Here is a 23,878-nt window from a genome sequence, read left to right as displayed (position 1 = left end):
CTATTGTATAGGCGATTACCGTCGCAAGTTCTCTCTCTTCTAGCGTGTGCATGCTTGTGTCTATATCTACATTTCGCCAAATCTACGCTCCGCCCTTGGTGTTCTCTACGGGGAACCGTCTGCCACGACGGTTATCAGCTGTGCACTCCCTGCTCCTTCACTCTATGCTGCAGTGGGCCCCTCCGCGCTTCCTCAACTATTCACATACATTACAACGAAGGCGCCAAACAAAACAACGGACGATGGAAGGAGACACGAGACAACCACGTAGGCGCCTACGTGGTTGTCTCGTGTCTCCTTCCTTCGTCAGATGTTTTATTTGGCGCCTTCATTGTAATCATGCATAATTAAATCCCCCACCAGCACGTGCTCAGTTTTATTCACATACAGACCCTCCTGGTTGTGTCGGACTGCTGCATATCTCTTTTTTTTTTTCATTTTTGCCGAGGCAAGACGCCTTCTCATCGTGCCCACGCAACTTTATAGTGGGGAAAAATGCAGCAGATCCAACGAGTTGGAATCTCTACGCCTGTGCATTGTGTGAGCACATAGTACATGAAGAGTCGTAAAAAATTGGAGGACGCTTAAGCTTCACCTTCAAGAGTGGAACGCGACAGCGTTCCCGTCGACCCGCCAAGGAGTGTAAGACAATGGGCTACGGCGCAGCGACTACGCGCCCCGCATCGGACGCGGTGAGCGTCGAGCAACGCAGCGTTCGGCGCGACAACGAAATGTGCGCCTGAGCAAGCGACGCACACCTGAGCCTTAGAAACAGCTCGTATCTAAGGCAACACCGCGTTCACTAGAGGCGCTTTTGTACCGCTTTGAAGCATCGAACTCGTGGCTCAGTGTTTTTTTTTTCAGTGGTAACGTCTCCGTCTCACACTCCGGAGACCCTGGTTCGATTCCCACCCAGCCCATCTTGGAAATTGCTTTTTATTTATGAAGTGCCTGCCGTGATTTATCGCTCACGGCCAACGCCGCGGACGCCGACACCGACGCCGACGACACCGGCTTTTCTGCGACACGAGCTCCTTAACGCTATCGCGTTAATACACACGCGCACGCGCAGGGACCAGAGCCATCTGGTAATGATGCATGGAATCCAGCTACGGTGATGCGCGGCTCTTCCGCAGCTCCTACGCAGCTGCATTGGGGGCACGGTAAAGACGACCTGGTGGTCAAAGTTAATCCGGAGTTCACTACACAGACACTACGGCGTGTCTCTTAATCAAATCGTGGTTTTCGCACGTAAAATCTCGGAATTCAATACATTCTTCTTCTAGCTAGGCAGTGCGTTCTGTCTCCCTGGCATCTTTCGCTGCCTGTCCTGCGGCCTTCAGCCGGTTTTCTTCTAGCTGGGCAGTGTCCATATCGACCAGTTCACAGTATGGCGTGGTGCGGTGTGGTGGGGTGGAGTTTGCCTCTGCGAACATGCACGACACCCATTTTAAGATTGTGGCTTCTATCATCTCCAACCAATCTGCTTTGCCGGTTGCCATTTGATGCTTACATCTACACCAGATCGCGGTAGAGCCAGCAATTTTTTGCATTTCGCCTCCATCGAAATGCGGCCAGCACGGCCGGGATTTGATCCCGAGACCTCATGCTGAACAGCACAACACCATAACCACTAAACCACCGCGGCGGGTAGAAGCTCCTGAAGGAGGCGCCACGCAGCGTGGCGCCATCTCTCGAGGCGGCGCAAAACCCGCGCAGCGGAACTCACGGACCGCTGGCGTTCAGCGCTCAGCGCCAGAAGATGACAAGGGAGTGTACAGTGCCCTGTACCTGCTTTTTGAACGTCGATATTGGAAATAATTAAAACTTCAGCGTACTAGAAGTTACCACTTGAGTAATAGTGTGAGCAAACATTAGGAAGAACTCGGAAGCAATATTTTTTGTATCTTGTTGGGGCAGTAACTGTGTGTAATGCGGTCCTGTACAAATGTTTGGGGGCAGAGACCGCATTTTTAAGTTTTTACTGGTTGCCCGGATGATCTCGTTTTGTTCTCGCAGCTCTCGTTTAAGCGCTCGGGTAACAGCTCTAGCTTTAGGCTCAAGGTAAATTGGTCATCGACAACGGGAGCTAAAAGTAATTCACTCTTAATAACAGGATTTTACTGATGTTTCGGTTGGAGCCCAGCCGAAACGCCAGAAAAGTTCTGTTATTTTACCGTATTCTTAGAGCTATATATATATATATATATATATATATATATATATATATATATATATATATATATATATATATATATATATATATATATATGTTTATCTCTACCACATGACCGGCTTCGCACACATACAGTTCCGCTTAGGCACTCCTAATGCTAACCAATTAAAAAAAATGCCGCTCAAGGAAGTTGCCTGTTCGACTCAGCTATGCGCAAGGTAACATGTATTTTATAAGCACAGATATTACGTTTCAAAGTAAAGAATTCGGTACTCCGACGCAGGTTGTGTTGCTGGCCGATATTTCCGTGATATTTTACACGGACCACGTCGCCACTCGCTGGCCTTCTTCAAGGCCTTGAGGAACGCTCCTTGTTGAACGCTCCTTGTTTCGCTGTAAAACTCGGGCTCTCCCGGCGGTGAGCTGCTTAAAATGAATGTGATCGCCGCAGGCAACGAACCAAACGAATCCCACTTGGTTCCACGCGTTTCTTGTGAGCGACACGTTGTCAGAGACGTTCTGTCGGCATGGAAACTTCCAAGTTCATGCGACGACGACGCTCGCCTGACCGCGCGGCCGAGAGCCGGGCTGCGCGGTGACTCAACGTACACGTGTCGGTCGACTCGCCAGCTTGCAGCTGGCGCGTCCTTTGCGTAGAGGCGCTTTGTACACCTCCTCGCTGCGTACGCACCGTTGTTCGGCATACGGTCGCGTTTCGCTACCTACCGAACGCCCTCCCCGTGTTTTCTGCTACCACCGTACGTGGAGCGGACAGGTATCCAATCGTGGAGTGGAAGGCATGCGCGCCTGTTGGCCGCCCGGGTGCGTCTGCTGTGCGCGCAGTAGCAGCAGCAGCAGCTTCGCGCGCGTGCGCCCGGGTGTCACTGAATGCTGCAGGAAAACGTTGGCTGCAGCCGCTTAATTGGTCTGCGCTTTGAAGATGTGTGCAACCGGTCGTCGAGGGGGGGAGGGGGGGTCTTTTTTTTTTCCTTGCCGCTCTCGTCTCCAGCTTCCGGCTGCCGGCGAGAGCAGGCGAGGGGAGAGTATACGCTGCGACGGCTGGCTCTCTTGCGGGGCGATATGAGCGCGCGGAGTCAGCACGGCCGCCGACAAGCTCGGGGTGCGTGCTGCGAGTTAACTCACCGCCGGAGTTCAGCGACAGTCGAAGATGGGCACCGTGACAACGCCTCGGGAGGCTGCTCTCCAGCTGGAGCCGCTCATGTGCCCCTCCAGCGAGTGCGATCCACAGCCGGCGCAGGGTATGCTAGCCGGGACATTTAAAACGCGTTCCGCGAGCACCGAGGCGAGCGCAACAGTGTTGGTTTTTTTTTTTTTTTGTCGCGCGATCATTCGTAATTCGAGAAGCGTGTCAACATTATTGGTTGGAAGGTTGGGGGAAGGTTAAGCGCAAAAAAAAAAAAGAAAAGAAAGGGGGACAACGTACGTGAGGAAACAGACAGAATGGACTTCTCGGTCAGTTGTCTTGCGCTCAACTTTGTCTCAGTTTTCGAAAATGCACAAATAGGCCCAATTCTTTTCATTAACAACTGTGTATAGCATACGAACGGTTTGCGTATGAGGACCGTGCCTCTCATACAGACCACAAGGTCGCTCGCCGGCGCAAGCTTGATGACAGAACCGTGTCCCATGTATGCTTATACAGGGTGTCCCAGCTAACTTTAGCCAGAGTTTAAACATATGCAAATGTCACGTAGCTGGACAGAACAAAGGTAGTGCTGTTTGCCTTCGCTTGGAGATACTCAAACTATGTTTTTAATTTTGCCTAATTATATAATTAGTCGAAATTAATAATTACATAAAATGCGCGCAGCACTTTCACGCTCGCACTTTCACGCTCTATAGACATACTTCAAGATCAGAACCTCAGAGGAGTGCGCTGTTTCAGTTTAGTCGTATACATCTCAGAAACAGGACATTCCTGTTTAGAACGAACACGTACAGATGGCACTTGCAACGTGGTTTATCGCGCGGTTACGCGCACGGATGTTGACGATCAGCTTCGGTGGATCAGTGGCCACGGCATTCCGCTGTTGAGCATGATGTTGAAGGTTCGATTCCCGCAGCCGCGGAGGCAGTGTTGAGATATGAGAGGGTTGCGAAAACGCTCGTGCACCGAGCTTTGTGAGCGAACGTTGGTGAATTCCAGATGGTTAAAATTAATCCGAAAGTCTTCACTCTGCGCCTCTCTGTATAGTTCCTGTATTGCTTTGGGGCGGGCGTTAGGCTGTTTATTAAACGAGCCCTGCAACATCGTTTTTTTTTTTTTTTGCAATACCATATTTGCTCTAGATCTATTCTCAGCGTCTCGTAGAACACAGAACAGAGTGAATTGTGAAAGTTGACCCCACGCAAAGCCTAGTTATCGGTCAGAGGGAACTCAAAATGCAAGCAGAATGAGAGTTACCCTCCACTTGAATCTTCGCGGCGTTAAGGTGCCCCTTTCACTCTCCCACAACGTCATATGGTCATCAGCGGAAGTCGGCTGCGCCGTGGTTGCCAAGCCTGCTCGGCCTGTTGATGGCGTTCCAAGGCCCTGCGTTCATTCGGCGCGCTGTAATCTAGTTGGCCATGGCGTCACCTCTGGTTGCAACATCTTCCGCGAGGCGGCTGTAGGCGCGCCAAAATGCTCGACATGCGATGAGTCGTTTCCATAGTTGCAACGCCTCGCCCCTGGCTGTGCAATACTTAAGATCGTTGCAAAACGAAATGCCGCGGATTTTCTTTTTTTTTTCTCGCAGTACTCGCAAGCATTGCGTGAACGCAAATCGCACATTAAATTTTTTTTACCGATCATAGATGATGATGATGATGATGATGATGATGATGATGATGATGGCAACTTTATCGTACCGCCGGATAAGGAGGCCCCCTACTCCTCGTCCCCGGCACACAGGCCTTGAGGACGTGGCACGGGACCTCCGATGATAGGCGCTTTCCCACGTCACGTTCTGTATATGAAGTGCACAAGATCGCCGCCTCGAGGCGATGCCATCGGTGCCGCTCAACAAGCTTTTCCCGGCGCGCTGCAGGGCGCCTTTAAAACCGTGAATTAATATCGGTCCGTGTCGTCTCTTGAATTCGTCGTGCGTGAAGGAGCTCTCTCAGTTCTTACACTAAAGAGCTGCCGCCGTAGGACTCGTGAAAATGTTACCAGATAATTTCGGGAGTAACGTGTCCATGTTGCCACCGTTCTTCATAAATTTTAGTTTACCTTCGCGATTTAATTACCACGTGTATGTGTTTCTTTCTTCTTGATACTTGACAACCATGGTTGTCAAAAAAAAATGATGGGGTTTAACGTGCCAAAACCACTTTCTGATTATGAGGCACGCCGTAGTGGAGGACTCCGGAAATTTCGACCACCTGGGGTTCTTTAACGTCCACCTAAATCTAAGTACACGGGTGTTTTCGCCTCCATCGAAATGCGGCCGCCGTGGCCGGGATTCGATCCCACGACCTTGTGCTCAGCAGCCCAACACCATAGCCACTGAGCAACCACGGCGGGTCACCATGGTTACCAAGTATCTAGCCAAGCCCTTTACGCATATCATGTCGTCCACTTCACTTCGCTCCGTTTGCAATGTGCCGCACGAGACAGATTGTCCGCGCCAGCCACGCTACTCACAGCGTTCTCTTCCTTATATAAACCTTGTACCTATATAATCAGTATAGAGTATATCGACATGCGAAAATGAAAACGCGTATAGAGCGGCGCTCAAATTTTGCATTAGGGAGTATGGTCGGGGAATTTTTTTTCTAGATCATATTATGTTTCTTCCAATTTATTTTCGGCCTGCATCGTTGAATGAATCTTCTATTTTTCTTTCACATGCAATTTTGCATTCGTGCAGTCTTTCTACTCACTTATGCACTTTTCTTTTGTTGCGAGTTTTACCTTTTTCTATCTCTTCATTTAATTCCTGTAGTTAATATTAACGTGTCCTTCTTTACAACTACTCAGTACCGGAGTCATGGTTCATTCCCATTTATGCCTGCCGTGTTTAAGAATCACCGTCTACGTCTCCGACGGTTTTGCAAACACTAGCATCCTAGGGAATCTGTTCCTCTATTTATTTATTTATTGGTAGAATACTGCGGCCCTTCCTCCAATTCTGCCTCCAAGCTGAGGAAGAATTCGGCAAAGAGAAAAAAAAACATATCTGAGTTACGAACACAGGCAACGGCGGTATATATGGGAAGAAATAACTGTTTCAATAGTAAAAACATTACGCAGAATGCAAACATAGATATATAATAAAGAAATAGCGTCAATAAAAACAATATTAACATCATAAACATGCCGACGTCGTAACTAAACCGAGAGCAAGGAACCACACAGACGTATTATAACTTAACAAGCTAGTTAGAGTGCTCTCTGTTCAGGATGGTCAGCACATCGTGTAAGTCGTTTATACTCTCGTGCAACATACGTGCACCGAGCTCTTACATGAAGGTTTCTGAACGTGCTGCCGATGCCTTTTTTTTTTCTTCTCCCTCCCTCATTATGTCCCGTCGGCGCGGGGCGTGATACGCAGTCGAAGCAAACTTCTTCCAGCTTATGCTGTATCCACGCATTCCTTGAAAACCGGATGCGCGTAACTGTTTTTGCCGAATCAGCTGGGGCGTCCAATAGATGGGTCTCGCTCTGTAGCCAGGTTTATTTAAGTGCGAGACGGGTCGATCGAACGTATGGTTCAGTTCAGGATTGCATCTAGCGATCTAACAATTTCTTTGTGCCGTCTCAGCGATTATTATAAACGTTGGCGGTCCCCGTATGGGTATATACTGTGGGCCCGGAAGGATCGGTTTTCGCGTAGGAGGTACGTCTGTGAATCCAGTGATATCGCATTGCAAGACACGATTATTATAAAATAAGATACACAAAGTTGCTGCAACTGTGTGAACGTCGACAATGAGAAAATATATGTACGAATCAACTGATCAGTCCATCAAACAAACAAGCAACATATGTCGTATTCGCAGCACCTGATTTTGTTTCTCTCTCCGGTTCGCTTCCTCGCAGTTCAGCATGTGAGTGAAAGCAACGTTTCACTCCTGATTAGTTTTGACCGCGTGGGATTGTTTAACGCGCACCTATATCTAAGTACGCGTGCTTTTTTTTTCTCTTTTTTTTGCATGCCGCCCTCATTGGAATGTGGCTACCGCGGCCGGGATCGAACCTGCGACCTCGAGCTCAATAGCGCAACGCCATATAGCCACTCAAAGAGGAAAGAAAACGTAGGAGAGCGTTTAGGACCCGGATCAGTTGAAGAGTGTGCGGCGGAAGTCACGTGGTGTTTTTCGCAAAGGAGCACTGGTACTGGTGTGCCAAACGTCAACGTTTGGCGACTGGCGCTTTTAGAACTAACCAATTGAAAGATTATACGTAGAATCAAATGAATGGCCACTCCATTTACAGAGAACATACATTAGACTCACATATTTTCTCATCCCTTTGCCCCTCCCCCGGTACAAGGTAGCCAACCGGAGATAGTCTCTGATTAACTTCCCTGTCTTTCCTTTGCATTTCTCTCTATCTTTCTCAAGCGACACTCTAATCACGCACATCCATGCTCTAATACCCTTAACGATATGACGCGTGCTACACTTTTCCGTAATCGTCCCTCTGTAAGACAGCCATTCTCGCTGCGTGTGAGGGAGCTTAGCGATGAAATGCATGTCCAACTCCTCGAACATCGCTTAATGCATCCAACTAAGCTGCTACCCCCTTGGGAGTGGCAGGTGGTGGAATGTGACATACCCTTTCTAGAAGTTACAAAGCACGATCGAGAGCTCGAAGTCCGAATGCATTTCCGAAAACTACAGTACATGCACTCTTGCACAGAGTTCTACACAGACGCATCGAAGTCACAGGCCGGGGTGTCCTATGCAGCCGTCGACTCATCCTTCTCAGAATTCCATGAACTGCATCCGGAAACAAGTATCTTTACGGCTGAGGCCTATGCACTATCGTCAGCTGTGAAGCAAATACGGAAATCGAAACTCCAAAAAGCAATTATATATACAGACTCCCGAAGCATCGTGAAGGCCTTGATGTTACTCTGTAAGCACAAAAATCCCGTACTTAATGAGCTCTATTCCGTCTTGTGTAGAGCGTACATATCTAACCAGCATGCCATTATATGCTGGGTGCCTGGCCATAGGGGCATCGATGTTAATGCTCTGGTGGACCAGATGGGCACGTCAATTGCATCGCAAGCTGCTAATCCTACCGCTGATGTCCCTGTCACAGATCTGAAGCCTTTCTTACGAGAGAACTGCGAAACCACTGAACGCATGTGGGACGCGATAACAAATAAGCTGCACGGGATAAAGCCACAGTTAGGTTTCTGGCCCTCTGCAACAAAAGCACGCTAAACACATCTCCTATTCTGAGACGACTGAATAGGAAACACATTGGCAGCCATAATTTTCTACTCACTAGAAATGAACCTCCAACCTGTGGTACATGCAGGGAGAGGCTGACCGTCCTCCACCTCCTCCTGGAGTGTCGGGAAGCCGAATCTGAGAGAAAGAGACATTTTTTTTAGCATACCGGCAGCACATTCCTCTTCATCTTGTAATGTTTCTCGGCCAAGAACCGTTTTTTGGTACTAGTACAGTCCTAGGTGTCCTGAAACGTGTTGTCTTGCATTTTATTAGCCACATAAATTCGTAGCGCATCCTCTATTCGGAGGATGCCGCTGCGATGGTAGTCTTGTATAGCACATGCCTCCAAGCACTTGTGTCTCAAGGGCACTGGTGAGGCAGTAGTGCTCTAGCCAATTTTCGCATCTGACATATCTTGTATATCGTATCATTTTTAGCAATGCATTTTAGTGCTCATAGTACACGTCATAGTCATGGCCATAATCTTAGACGTAGACTTTACGCACTTTAAAGCGACTATTCTTTAAGGCCCCTTTTACAGCCACGTCACATCAACTTCATCAAATTCATCACTCCACTGCGAAGTCACTAACACTGGCATGGCGCTCTTTGGCCATAACTGGCTCTTAGGCCACTAAACACACATTCAACGGTCATAGCAACCGCGCTCCTTAAGCTCTCGCTGCTACTCTCGGCCTCTTGAAAGCGAGACAAAGTTCTCCAGCCCGTGTCTTTCCATTCGCAGCACATTCTGTTCGCGGGACAGGCTGACTGACCTTGGAGTGTGGTGTGTAAGCTTGAAACTTTTGTGTTGCGCCTGTGAGTGTGAGTGTCTGCCAGCACCAGACACTCAATTAATCACGGCGCGGGTCTTCGTCGTCTTCTTCAACGTGCTACGGAAAAACACAGGAGCGCGTCTGCTTCGCTAAAACTGTCAAAAAAATTTTTTGCAGGCTTTGTTCTGACGCGCGTCAGCAGCACACACTTCCGGCGGCTCGTAGCAATGCAAGTCCAAAGCCGTGCCTATCTGCTCCACCGAGCTCATCGGAGGCGGACAGGGAAATGGCACACCAACACGGCTGCACTTCAGGCTTCAAAAACGTGACTCGGGGCCTCTCCAATTTTGTTTCTTTCCTCCATGTAGCCACTGAATTTCCACGGCGGGTAAAGCTTGCGACTGCTTGATGGAGATGGAGAAAGAAAATGTCACTCTAGGCACGTACCATCACATTTTCTTTGAAGCGCAAGCCAAGCGGTCAGGCTTGTGCTTCAGCGATTTGTCGAGCGAGGAGACCCCTGCTAGCAAATACAAAAAAAAAAAAGAAATCATCGTTACCTCTGTGTAAGTGGCTGCCTGACAGCTGTTCATGACAGCTTCGAGGAAAACTGGACCCTATAATTGAGATGATGCCGCGTTTAAATAGGGCAGTTTAAGGTAGGTCTAAGCCGTTGACATCCTTTGCAAACGGGACCCCACCATGGGACACTTATCTCAACATGGAGTTTCGCATGTAAAGCCTCCAAAGTGAGCCATGCTTAGTCCCGAGTTTCCCTCCCTTCATTCACTTGCTCAAGAAGGCGTTGAGCCATAACCTAATTTTTTTTTATTTTATTAGTCCAGGCCAACAGTTGTACGTGTAATGAAATATTTAGTTCGACAATAGTTCATGCGTAGTATTCAATTTACGAAATACACAACAGACCACCCCGTAAAAAAAAAGCAAGGAAAACAAATCAGGCAAAGAAACAATGCGCCCTTGTTGTTGTCTTCCAAGTGCTGCCTCCCTTTCTTTCACTCGCGAATTTCGTAAATTGAGGGTTCTTTGTTTTCCATGTGTGCGTGGTCTCCCATTTTTCTCGGCCTTTGTTTACGTCTCGTAGAAGCTGCCATCTCCTCTGTTGACTCCAGGGTGGTGCTTTCTACGCGACGCGTTATCTCCGTTTCGCCCGGTCACAGCTGCAGCAGAGCTACAGATTCGCAGATTCCGGTGCCCTGTCTGTGTACACCACACGTATATACCTTATACTTCTCCGGGTCTACGGCGCACGTCTCCTAGGGCGGTCCCGTTGTTGTTCTTCGTGACAGCGTTTCCTATCGGAAGCGATGCTTGCTCCGCATCGCTCTTTTCGCTGACGTTTCCGCCAGACTTTGACCTCGACGCTTGTAACTATCGGAAACCAATGTTTGTCCCCTCACGCTGCTCCCGGAGAGCGAGACCCGAAGCACAACCGGGTCCTGAAATCCATAGGAAAATTTTGAGGATAGGAAGTGCGCCGGCGCTCTCTTCTCTCGTGAGAGAACACACTGTACGTGCACACCGAGGGAGCTCTCAAGTGCCTGTCCTGGGGCCTTTCGGCGCAAGGAGCAGGCCGTTGCTGTCGAGTTTAAAAAGCGACTCAAGATAACGCCGTGCGCTGCTGGGAAAGCTACGGGTGCTTTGAGCCATAGCGTTTCTCACAGTTGCCCAGAAGGAAAAAGGACGCTGTGGTGCAGCTCTACATAGAGTCATTGAAACTTTAGTTGTATTGGCTGTCGTGAAGGGGGGGGGGGGGCGGCTTCGGATTCGCGGTGTTCTATGGTGAGCCAGGACGCACTGAAGATCCGTCTGGTGAACACCGTATTTCTCAAGAATGGTGAAGTCTCTACTAAAGCATAGTGTAAAAGGCTGATTTCTTCTGTATAATTATATAAGATCTTTTCTTTTTCTTGCTAAAGCAGGAGCTCTTGCGCGAGGTGTTCAATAGGTGAAGGCCTTTTGTAGGCAGTTCACTCAAGTCGGTAAAAGAATTGAGTAGGCTCACGATCGGCTTCGTTCGTGTATATTTGCTATATTAGTTTACTTGGGATAAGTTATGTGAAAGAAACAATGCATTATGTACAACTGGGCAACCAATACCTTTTATAAAGATTCCATTGCAAGAACGCCTTATTTCCGCAGACATGACCATGTTTTAGGGTAAGTAACATTCAAGATAAGTCGAACCATCCAATACCTGGTATTGCCATGGTGGCGCAGTGACCGCTAGAAAACTCGCCAGTGCCGCCATATTTCTCTCTGGGCGGATATTATTATTATTATTATTATTATTATTATTATTATTATTATTATTATTATTATTATTATTATTATTATTATTATTATTTGATATGAAAACATACATACACAGAGAGAGAGAGATGGAAATAGGGAAGGAGTAGGCTGGCAACTGCCACCGAAAGGGGCACAAAAGTAGATATTGCGAGGAACTGTACCTTCAGCCAATTGCTAATGGGAAGTCTTGGAGAGATAAGACGGGCTTGCCCAATGTGCGCTGCTCCTTGCATGATTCTTACGGTGAAACAGCGTGGCACATACGCAGATTATTGACTAACGATAAGCGAGCCTCGTGCTTCTTGCCACTAAATGGTTGGCTGGTAGTTTTCATGTACTCCGAATCGCGCAAATAAAAGAGCCGGTTATAAGCGACTGTTCCGGCTAAGCATCTGGCTCGTTCACATTCGAGTGCGTTTTGTTGAGAATAAATATCAGCGATATACGTTGTGCGTGTCGATGCAAGACCGAAAAAGTAATTCTCTCACATGTACGGTGCCTCAGTACGCTCATCTTCCCCTGCTCCGTGATAAGGATGGCGACATTCTGTGAACGGTTCGATGCCTACAATAACCCGTCAAAAGGAATTATCTCTGCGCGCTATGCCATGTTCGAGCCCAATCAATTAGGCTTGGTAGCTTTCTGTGCGTGCTTTCTACAGGCGTCAGCTTACTCTGATGCGTGCAATATTCCTGTATGTAGTATAGCTGCAGCTTTCGATGGACAATGTATACCGTGTGTCACCTTTAACCGTAGTTTTAGTATAGCAAGTGTATTGACCAAGCAGGATAATCAATTGGGCACACAAGAAGCATGAAAATGCGTTAACTTAAACAATTTTTTTTTAGTGCAGCTGGCAGTGGTCTCCTCCGGACCACCATCAGTTGCGCTCCGCTTGTTGGAAGAGGCAGGACGCGAGACGAGTGAACTCCCACTGAACACTTTGCAATGTGGTGAACGTGGTTTAAAGGATGGATACCGGACCTCAAAGAGCTGCGACGTATCTGTGGACACATTTCTCTTCCGCTTACCGCTAAATCGCCCCTGATTTTAGAGCGCAGCCATTAGGCGCCCGTTCCTGCGTCGAGCGCTGGCGTTGTGCCTCGTAACCGAGCGAACGAGCACAGCGAAAGATGAAAGTGAACGCGGAGCACAGCGAGAGATGAAAGACGCGAGGAGGAAAGCGGAGGAGGAGAGTACGGCGAACGGGTGTGTGGAAAAGTGTAGTGCGGCGACGGCGGTTACGAGATGGCGCTAGCGTTGCGCGCGTCGTCTGCGAAGTCTGTCGGCGGCGGCGGCTGCTGTGAATCGCGCCCACGCGTCACCCACGCGCTGGGTCTCGTGACCTGCAGATTAGCGAGGCAGTGGCGCCCACACTTCGCTCCGTTTGCAACGTGCCGCACGCGACAGATTGTTTGCTCCAGCCAGTATATCGCAAAAATGAAAACACGTGAGAGTTGCGTTCAAACTTAGCATTAGGGGGTATCGTGATTTTCGGTGACTTTCATTTTTTATTATTCTTTTTCTTCACTTTCGCTGTCAAAAGTCTCTCTTTTTTTGTCAGCCTTTCGCGACGCATCCACTCATACTCGAAATTTAAAATTTTGCACAGAGACTGCTCTATATAAACTATCTGAAACTGGGATTCTTACGCGTCCCAAATTTCGTAGCATTTGGTTTTATGAATGAGCGGGAGAACACGGTGATCCTCTGGCCTGTCACGTTTCCCTTTGAAGAAACAGGGAGCCTATGCCTTGTTGACCTGCCACTAATAAAAAGACACATCTAAGGGAAGTCGTGTAAACATTTGGGGTGTTCCTCTTGAAGCACAGAACAAATGATTATCACGTAAAAGCTTCTAAGTTTTACAAAATAAAATGTACATAAAGTCGTTGTAGGGATATAGATACTTTTTTAAAACAACCTGAAAACAACACATTTAAGAATCCACTTAAATGTTCCGTTGGCGACAGTATTTTCTTTTGGCAAATTATCTCAAATTTTCGTTGTCATCTAAAAGCGCACTTAGGACGCAAGGCGAGCTTATAAGGGCTATTATATGACATTATTTTCCTTTTGTTTTGCGTAGAGAAAGATCGGAGCCCCCTATAATAGAAAAAAAAGATAAATATTACTGGCATGCGTTGGAGTGTCTTAAATAATTTACTGCAATACTTGTTTCTGCGCGTTTTCAGATGAGAAGCTGCCTGATTACTGGAAGGTAGCGTGGCGCGAATAGGAACTGTGAAGGAAATCGTTCCGCTTGTTTTCACTCGCTGAAAAAAAAAATAGCAAGAACGACGGGAACATAAGACTTCCTCACGTAGCATTTTGTCGTAGCACTGCAATTAAGAGAGCAGCGTTGGTGTCGGTGACGATAATAGGGAACTATTTATATCGAGGTTGTCATATCAAATTCACATCTACGCGCAGCCGGGACAAAAACACCGCAAGGCATATTTAGCGTGTAAAAAGAACTTCACCGACGATTACGATACTCCCTAATATGAATTTCAAGCGCAGCTGTTTATGTGTTATGAGTTTACGATATACTATGGCAAAGAATTTGATTCTGAAGGACAAGGGGCTCTCGGCGGCGGCGCGGAGTCTCTGCTCGGGCAGTTCGTTTAGCAGCAGCGGCAGACGAAGCATCTTCACCGGTTGCATCGCTCATTGTTCAGAAAGAAAGCGCGAATACGGGAACGCGTGGGTCGCGCGGAGCGCATTTTCTAGCGGCGGCGGGGCCGCAGGCGAAGTAGCGCATGCACTGTGGGTGCGAAGCCCAAGCCAACGCTTTGTTTCCACGTTGGCCGCATGCCTGGGGTGCGATCGGAGATGGTTGTTCGGCGCGTTCGTTCGGTTACCGGCGCGCGCGATTGGCCTACTCCGCGCCGACGTCGCCAGCCGCGGGGCGCCGCCCCGTTTTTGGTGACGTCAAAATGACGACACGCTCCTGTCAATCATCCGCCCACCGAGCATTTCGTCCGAACGCGACGGGAGTTGAGAAGTTTGGAGCGATCATACGGCTTCGCATGGCGCGTCTGGTGGATTGGATTGGATCCAACAGGCGGCCTTTTCGGCTGCGGAATGGCACGTTTGAATCTAATTCATAGTTTAATTCTAGAAAATGGCGCTTCCGTTGGAAACTTAGGTTGTTGCGCTGGCTTTTCTAGAGGAAGGAGGAGAGCGGGTGGCGGTGCGAAACGCGTTTGAAGAGATGGCAGAAAGTGAATTCCGGCGTCGTTTTTGTTTCTCGAAACAAATAATTCGTTGGTTGTACAGAGAAATCGACAAGACCATCGGTGCCAGCGAGCCACTGGGATGTTGTCGCTGCCTCTTGAAAAGTGCGCCACTCTTCCCGTCGTTTTTTTTTTTCTTTTTCGTTCTCGCTGTGCGCGACACCACCTAGGGACGACGCAAAGAACCTAATAGTTATAAATTGCAGTAGTCACACGTACTACTATTTGAAAACGTGTTTGGGCTTGAGAAGAAAAAATACATTTTTTTAGATAAAGATTTCATTCAATTGGAAGACGAGAAACATTTGGCTTTGTAGTATACTGTTTGCAAGCAGACGACAAACGACGGAGATAAACTTCCGGGGAGGTCACCGCTTCCTGATTGGCTGCTCTCTCCGCCCCGCTGTCACAAATTTTGCATACTGCAACTTTGTGACGTTGCAGCAACTGAACAGAACGCGTATCGAACAAAATATCTCCGATCGCGCCCCTGGTTTCCTCTGCTTTCCTGTACTCACCCTCTTTCGCCATACTTCCCTCCGCTTTCCGCCTCCTGGTTGCGCTGCGCCCTGCTCTCCACTTTCCTCCTCGCGTCTTTCACGCCACCGCTCGCTCCGCGTTCGCTTTCATCTTTCGCTGCGCTCGTTCGCTCGGTTACGCCGAGGCCGACGCCGACGCTCGCTGCAGGAACGAGCGCCTAAGAGCTGCGCTCTAGAAACAACATTCAAGCAGCGCGAAAACGCCACCGCCAAAAGCCACGAACCCTACGCTACGTCCGTCTCTTCGTTTTGTGCCGTTTATGGGCTTCTTTTCTAACTTTTCCTTTTTTTTTCATGGTGACCGCTCACCACTATTATTTATTTATTTTATTTATACATACTGCAGCGCAATTTGCGCTATAGCAGAAGTGGGTTAAGAATAGGTACATAAAATGCATTGGAGTATACAGCGGTAGACACAAGTCAACACTTTTAAAGAGCTCACTATAGCTCACCTCTTCGTCCAGCTACAAATTTGAAGTCTGCGCATTACGCGGCCTCTACAAGGGTTTTCAGCTAATATGTAGAAAGCAGAAAGCCGACGATACTCGGCGTGTCCATCCTAATTGCTAGGCATGTCTGGCTGTCAGAGTAACACCCTTTTAAAACGACGTCCCACCGCTTCACACACAGGTGTGAGAATTGTCCATATAAGACATGTTGTGCTGGATAACTTGAAACGCCAAAGCACCGTTAAATTGCGGTGTAGGTCGATAGGAATCCGTAAAGGCCAACCGTCGCACACGGCTAGCCGACGTCTGAGCCCCCTAATAACGGCGGTGTTGGGCTGTTGTTTTCTTTCAAACGGAATCTTCTGCCGACTGCTTGCCGCTTTTTCCAGCAAATGTCGTTTGGAAAGAGGGAAAATAAATGTGCGCGTTCATGTTGCAATTCGCACTATTTAATTCCATTTGACGAAGCGCGCTATACAACACTGAACGAAACAATGTTCGACATAGTCTCGGGTGAATTAATTGCGCAGTTAACAGTTTATGTCGGATGGAACGTAGATCCCTTTTCCAAGCAGCTCCCTCCGTATTCACTGGCAATGTTGAAGCGAGCACCAGATATGACTGTTTTTGCTAGTCTGCAGCAAAACTTGTATTCTATACTGTCTCACCGAAGCGCAACCTTGGAAGAAAGAGGTAATATATTTAGAGGGGCACGAGAAAAGGGCTATAACAAGCGCAGTATATTTGCTGCCACTCGTTCTCAAAATATTGAAATGCTATACCAGGCTTTTTGGATGATGGGATTCTAATGACATTATATTTTGAACAGCAATTTACTGTATCTTCGTGAATGCGGCAAATTTTGTTACAAGCATAAATTACACATGGGAAGCCAAAGGTCTGCGTAAAACGGCCAACAGCAATGGGTCGGAAACTTACGCCAAGTAATAAAATCTCATTCTTTGACTTTCGAGGACTTCGAGCAGGACAAATGTACACGCACTAAATGAAACTTCCGTTCATCAGAAATCGCATCACACTGTCGTCAGTGGTGGTGATTCCTCACGTAGAAAAAATTCGCTGAGCTCTGCGAGTCAGCAGGCGTCCATGTCCGGCATTAGACTTCGTGACTATCGGCTAAAACAATAATGACAGATACCGACACGCTGGGTGCTGGAACGCAGAGGCAGTATTTTCGATCAATCGCTGTCGACGGTGCCACATTTGACTCACGGTTATCGTTTGCGCCATGAAGCTAGAAGAACGCCCGTTGCTACAATGCGAAGACGTAAGGAGGGTATATACTAAAACTTCTGGAGTGCCAGCCGCTGCGGCCGCCTACGGGAGTGAGTGAGGCCACCGGTGGCCATATTGACGGGGTCAAAAAGATAGCGGGCACAGCATATAGGCAGCCTCGGAATACGCGCGGCACTCGAGTGCGTTTTCGGTTCCCCGATAAAAACTTGCATAAAAAATATTTCTCTCACCTAACTATTTTACTTGCGAATATGCAGTTTAGTTACAGTAATATATGCACTAAATTTAGTATTTGTATGCATGAAAGCGTTTTAATTATTAACTTCTTTTAATGCGTAAGCATGATTTGGTGAGTATCCCAACTTTGTCACGCGAATAGTGCAATGCCTTGTACCTGCACAAAAATGCCTAATTTGCGAAGACATTTAATGGTGACAATAGCGTAAATGTAGCTTATAGGTTGGGAAGAATGGAAACCAATAAAAACTTTATCAGAGAGAATACCCTAGGAATACATAGGACTCCATAAGACATACATGAGGAAGGTTATAGTAGGCGTGGGCCAACTTAAGTTTGGGGGTGGGCCAGTTTTAATTTGGGGATGGGCCAGCTTGAAATTTGGAGGTGGGCTAACCCCTAAATTTCATGTTGGTCCACACGCAAATTTCAAGTTGGTCCACTCATCAGTTAAGTTGGCCCATCCCCAAATTGCAAATTGGCATATCCCCAAATTTCAGTTAGCCCATCGCCAAACTTCAAGTTAACCAACCCCGAATTTCAGTTGGGCTACCCTACCATAAGCTTCCCCATGCATTTTAAATGTAGCCATATGTATTGCTATGGCTATCATATCCACGCTAAAGGCCTTGCTCGCGTTATTAAGGTTTCTACGGTCCGCGGGGCTTCACGATAGACTGTAAGAACGCCGCCCCCTACCTCCCTTTAGTGTTCGCGGTTTGGTCGTGCTCACCTCTATTTCTTTCTATCTCCCCCTTCCGCTCTCTTTCTCCTTTTACGCCCCCTTCACCCTTCCTCCCGTGCAGGGTAGCCAACCGGAACTGCCTCTGGTTAACCTCCCTGCCTTTCTATGCATCCTTTTCTCTTTCTCTCTCTCTGTCTCTCTCTCTCTCTCTCTGATAAATTTCTTTATCGGTTTCAATGTTTCTAATCACTTATAAAGCTACCAATCATCTACATTTACGCTATTATAACAATTAAATGTCTTCGCAAAGTACGCATTTATGTGCAGATACAAAGCATTACACTTCTCGCGTGACAGAGCTGGGATACTCGCAAAAGAATGCCTACGCACTGATGAAATCTAAAGCGCGTCAACAGCTGCTGACTGGTACTCACTAGTACCTAATGCTCGGTACATAAGCGCCCTTGTGATAAAGTCCTATTACAAGCAGACACATTGCGGCACGTGCAATCAGACCGCACGCGTATTTGGGAAGTAATTTGAACGCGCTTGCAACCTAGCAGCGAAATCCCAGCGCTACCACGCGCAGCGATGTGCCAGTGAGTATTTAAAGCGTAAATTTAACATCGAGACACGTGTAGTGTACACCATATTGTCACGTAGTATAGTGACGGTGAAGAAAGCAGCAAAAAACTGGGAATGACGAAACCAGCGTTTTACTGGGCGAACTTGTGTCCTCAATAACAGGCTACACTAAAAAAACGGCGACAGCGACGAACACATTCGGCGATCGTCGAAAATCTGGGCTGCCGGTCAAGCGTATCGATTTTTATCGAAGGTTCCAGAGTAATCGGTGGTGCCCGCGTGTCTTCCCGAAAGTTCTACACAATTCGTGTCGTACGTGCAATCAGATTATACAAGCTTCGCTGACTGCAGAACCATCGATAACATTCGACAAACTTCCGATACATGCGGGCGCGTCCCGCGCAGAGCGATAACATTCGTTAGACGGTGAAAGGCGCTTACCCGTAAAAGATAAACAAGTGCACGTGTCAATATACGTGCGCCTTCCCAATTGTTCCCAACAGAAGAAAACGCACATCACACTAAATTGAACCATATATACAGGCAGCCGCAAGCAAACGAAGAGAAATGTGTACTTGCAGGTGAAATGTTATTACCGGCGTCTTCTTAAGGTGATTTATACAGCCGAAAGCAACGCATTATTTCACCATGGACTGCTGAGATGCTTCAATGCTCTGAAAAAGCTGGTCACGGTCATTAAATACAATTACAGCAGCAACGCGGCAGTACAATCCGCGCTCTGCTACGACGACTAACCACGGCGCAGCGTGGGCTTTTTGCACCGAGCAAGATGGCGGCGACCAGCTTCACTTTCGATGAGCCACTTTCACTTCAGAAACATTTATAGCCTCCTTGGCTGGATGTTACGTCACGCCAAAGTGAAAGTTACCACAGAAGTGACATACAGGGACTAGAGCTCCAGCCAAGACTTGCTCAAATTAGTGGAACTGTTTGAGATTAATTCGTATTTCAGCCGAGGCTATTGGTTCGTTATCTACATACGCACACACTGCTTGACTGATAAACGCTCCTTGGTGGCGAACTGTGTCGTATCTGTCGCTAATCTCGACGCAATCTCGGCTTTTGTTTTTTGACATTGCCGGTCGAGAGGCATTCCGGGGTGGAAAAGCGCACGCCTTGCGGCCTCCCCACTTATCGCAGTCATGCAGCCGCTTTGGCTCCGTGCCGATTGCTGTGCACCGCGCGGATAGCTATCGAGAGATTAAGATAGGATAACTGCCACTCACTGCCGTAACGAGGGAACGCGTGGGCGTTGTTCCCATGACGGGGTGGTTTCTCCCTCCACTTGCCCCCGAGTTGATCTCTTAATCGGCCGCGCCACCACCACCACCACCGCCGTCTTAGAAGGGCAAGTTCGACGGCTTTCTCGCGACTCTATCGGAAGCATTTTTTTGTTGTTTCCATTCGGGCGCTGCGTTCAGAGGGGCGTCGGATGCCGTTGCCGTACGCGCACACTTGCGGCATGCGAGCGGAGGCAGACGCGCCGGTCGTGTCTACCGCGGCATGACGTGACGCCTGCAACCACGTGCCCGATCGTATTGCCAGCACGGCAAAAAGCGCGCGCCGAGCTCTTGTTTGTGCGGCTTCCCTAGCCGAGACTGCGAACGAAAGGACCGACGGCGTCGGCGACAGCTCGTGACTCGAGCGCTACGAAGCCCGCGAGCGACGTGAGTGAACGCGACGTTAACGGCCGCGTCCTTTTCTTTCTTTTATTCTGTCTTTGAAATTTCGGTCACGTCATCTAGCTCTTCCGTCGGCCTATCATTAATTCGTCGGTAAGCTGCGCCGCGAGCATGAGTCAGTGCCGAGGTTCTTCGCTGCTCGACTGTGCGCTTTGCGAAGATAAATGTCGTTGTATGCTGGCAGTCGCTGTATGCACTTGGCTAGATCCTTCGGTACGCACGGACGCCCAGTAGCTTGGTATTTTGTGGTATAGGCCGACTGCTTTCTATAGCGTATCTTTTGTCGGTAGCCGTGCCTTTTTGCGAAGCATTCAGCTGAAGTCACAGTGATATATAGAAGGAGGTGAAGGACATAGTTCACAGTTGTTTTGCGCCGCGTGTTACACAAAAATAACAAAAGAACTGTAAAAACGAAAGCGGCAAACTACCAAATGTTTTAGTCATGCCAGGAACATGCATTATGTGTGCTCATAAGCAAGACGATCCTGTGCAGCACCATCTTAAGTAGGTCACAAGCTTCATGAACATTGCAAGTCAATGAGGATTTCTTGAACATGATCGGACGGGGGAAAAAAAGGGGGGGGGACGAAAAAATGAGAGAAAGGCGTTAGCATCCGGCGGCTGGACTGGAAGCACATATAAGATATCTCTGAGCACGAAGGACAGACTGAGCGTGAGGGTCAAAGATTAAGTAGCACGCTTTCGCTTTCCAACTTCAAGGACGTGCTATGATTGCCATCTGCACATGCACATGCTCTCAGTCGATTAAAACTGTCAGCTAAGCACCATGGCTACAATGTCGCCGGTGTTTTATCAAATAATTCATCATTTACTCATTTATGTTGTCTTGAATCGCAATAAAGGAAAGTGAAATCAACCAGAATTCTAGAGAAGTAGGGTCCGAAACGCAGGGGCTAGGGCCCGTAGCCCCTGTGTCTCGAACTCTGTTAATGGTTTATTCTAAATGTAGACGTTGTCTCTACGTGTGCGAAGTTTGAAGGTTCTTTGTCGTCGTATTAGGTTTCAGTTTACGCGGTTTATACTGCTATTACAATCTTCAACTGTATACAGTGTACTTAAAGTCAAACTATCACTAATTAGAGAAAGGCTATCATTGCTATGCAAATGCTGCTTGCATAAGTGGGTTATGCGCTTTGGCAGACAATTTTTGCGAACAAGTAGAGATCAGCGAGTACATAACAAAAATCGGTTGAGTAACGTTTTAAATTTTGCTACTATGCATGGCATATGTTTACACTAGAAACTTGCAAACATGCAACCCGCCGCGGTTGCTCAGTGGCTATGGTGTTGGGCTGCTTAGCACGAGGTCTCGGGATCGAATCCCGGCCACGGCGGCCGCATTTCTATGGGGGCGAAATGCGAAAACATCCGTGTACTTAGATTTTGGTGCACGTTAAAGAACCCCAGGTGGTCGAAATTCCCGGAGTCCTCCACTACGGCGTACTTCATAATCACAAAGTGGTTTTGGCACGTAAAACCCCACAATTTATTATTTAAACTAGTAAACAATCGCATTCGAAGACGGCTCCATCTTATTTGACACACGCTAAAGTGTTTGTGTTGCGAGATATTCGTCATCCAATTTGACTTTCCATACGCTAAGCTTGCTTTCGGAGGCGGGAATCTCGCCACAAAGACGATTATCCCCCCTGTGACGTATACATATATAGCTCATACCATATAGCACGCCATTCAATAGAACCGAGCGGAGCTGCACTCCTGCTCTCGGCTGGCAAGCACAAGACCGGCTTCCGCCTTTCTCCCGTAACTGGCTGCGTCACAGGAAGAGTTGTTCTCTGTATCGAGACTCCCGCTGAACGCTAAATGAGCGTCAAATTTGATGATGAATATAGCGAAACGCAAACCTCTTTAGAAGTGTCAAATAAAATGGAGTTGTCTTAGAATACGATTGACTTCAAGTTTATAATGTAAGCATATACCACAATCGCAAAATTTGGAAAGTTACCACTTTTTTTAGCTAATTATGTACTTGCGGATTCCTCACTTGTTCGCGAAAATTGTGTGCCGATGTTTCTAGCCGATAAATTATAGGCTGGAAACATTGTGTTCTGCGGTGCTAACTGCTTTTGGAACTGGTAGGTGAAGCCCTTTAGCAACAGTGACTACCTTGTTGTGTCAGTAATTGTACTAACTCTATAGTCTTACCGAATAAAATTACACCAAGGTGGTGAGTGCTGTGACAGCTAGGTAGTAAATAAGATCGCCTTTTCTTTTAAGAGTGCACGCGACATTTGTCAGCCTCCCTAGCGCGTTGGTGCAGCTGCCTGCATGGCCATAACGCCACGTATGTACGTACACGTGGCTTTATGGGCTCGTGTACACACGCGTGTGTATGCGGTCTCTGTCGAAACGATGGCTCCAGGATCGGGTTTCACCCGTTCGCCCACTCTTAATTCGAGCCAATCACAGTGTTGCCATCCATAGGTTAGTTGGCTTATATATATATATATATATATATATATATATATATATATATATATATATATATATATATATATATATATTCACCATGTTCGCTGCTTGGCAGGACCGTAGTGCATATACCAAAAATCTTACGACGAAATGTGTATGGATTTTCCGCCCAAGACTGTTTATTCTTTAAAAGAGCTCGACCCCGGGCAACCTCAGAGAACGCACGAAAACTGTTGAGTCGTGGCCACTGAATCTGGGGATGTCACCTGCGTAAAATCAGTACGTACATATTTTTGGTTGACGTAATCGGTAATTAGCAGGTGATAATGAGGACTGGTGATTATTGTTTACAACTTTGTCCAACCCGACGCCATAGAAATGATCGAATGCGCCGTTGATCCTGTTGACAGAAGTTTCGCAGCCGTTGAAAGACGTCTACAGGCCTCTGAGACTACAAGCTGCCATAAGACACACGCATTGAAGCTAGCGAGCAAGCCGAAGTGCGCGATAGCTGACGTCAAGGTTTAGATTGCCGTCTGCTTGAGCGTTCTTTTCATCAAGTCTCTAAGACCGTTAAAACTACTTGTGGCATTGCCAATCGTAGCGTTATTAGGTTGACCTGTTACAAAAAAGAAAAGACAAAAAACAAGCATTGCACTGGCACTTACACCAGCATAGCTTAGAACATTTACTACTTCCCCTGACAAATGTGGCCGGTTTGACTCTCCAGACAGACATTTATTCAAAACAAATTTGTCTGTGGGACTGTACATTAGGCTCGTGTTACTGACGCTGCTTGAAAACTGAGGAGGCGTTGCCCTTGTTAGTGGGCGACCCTACATATCGTACTCCGACACGTCGGACAATGGCTCCCGGGAAAGATTGACTTAACTTATATTTGCCACTCCCGAAGCGTCGTCCTGGCAATCTGGCCTGACCTAATATTTCCATCTGACGCGCTTTCAAACCATTATCTGTGCCAACATTTTCCTCTGCGGGCGTTCACAGAGACGACTGACCATGGTGCGTTCGAAACTGCTCGCTTCGT

At 47.7% G+C, this 23,878-nt stretch overlaps 1 protein-coding gene across 6 annotated transcripts in view; it reads left to right on the top strand.

Moving 5' to 3' along the window:
• The window catches only part of LOC142583006 (solute carrier family 2, facilitated glucose transporter member 8-like), a 66,656-nt gene that overhangs the window by 28,726 nt on the left and 14,052 nt on the right, over positions 1–23,878 (top strand). For 2 of the 6 annotated variants that reach the window (XM_075693230.1, XM_075693226.1), the window contains exon 1: positions 19,950–20,361. The exons of 2 other annotated variants lie outside the window; for them this stretch is intronic. Coding sequence is in view for 1 of the 4 variants with exons in the window: in XM_075693224.1 (XP_075549339.1) it covers positions 3,345–3,435 (91 nt within the window). In the remaining 3 variants the exon portion in view is untranslated. Of the gene's footprint in view, positions 1–3,223; positions 3,436–19,949; positions 20,362–23,878 lie in introns of those variants that run through there. 2 more of the 6 variants (XM_075693224.1, XM_075693228.1) reach the window with 2 other exon arrangements.

This window comes from Dermacentor variabilis, chromosome 5 (genome assembly GCF_050947875.1).
Source record: "Dermacentor variabilis isolate Ectoservices chromosome 5, ASM5094787v1, whole genome shotgun sequence".
Classification (NCBI taxonomy): Eukaryota; Metazoa; Arthropoda; class Arachnida; order Ixodida; family Ixodidae; genus Dermacentor; species Dermacentor variabilis.
Note: the sequence above shows the minus strand (reverse complement) of the source record. Positions and strands in the feature narration are given on the sequence as shown.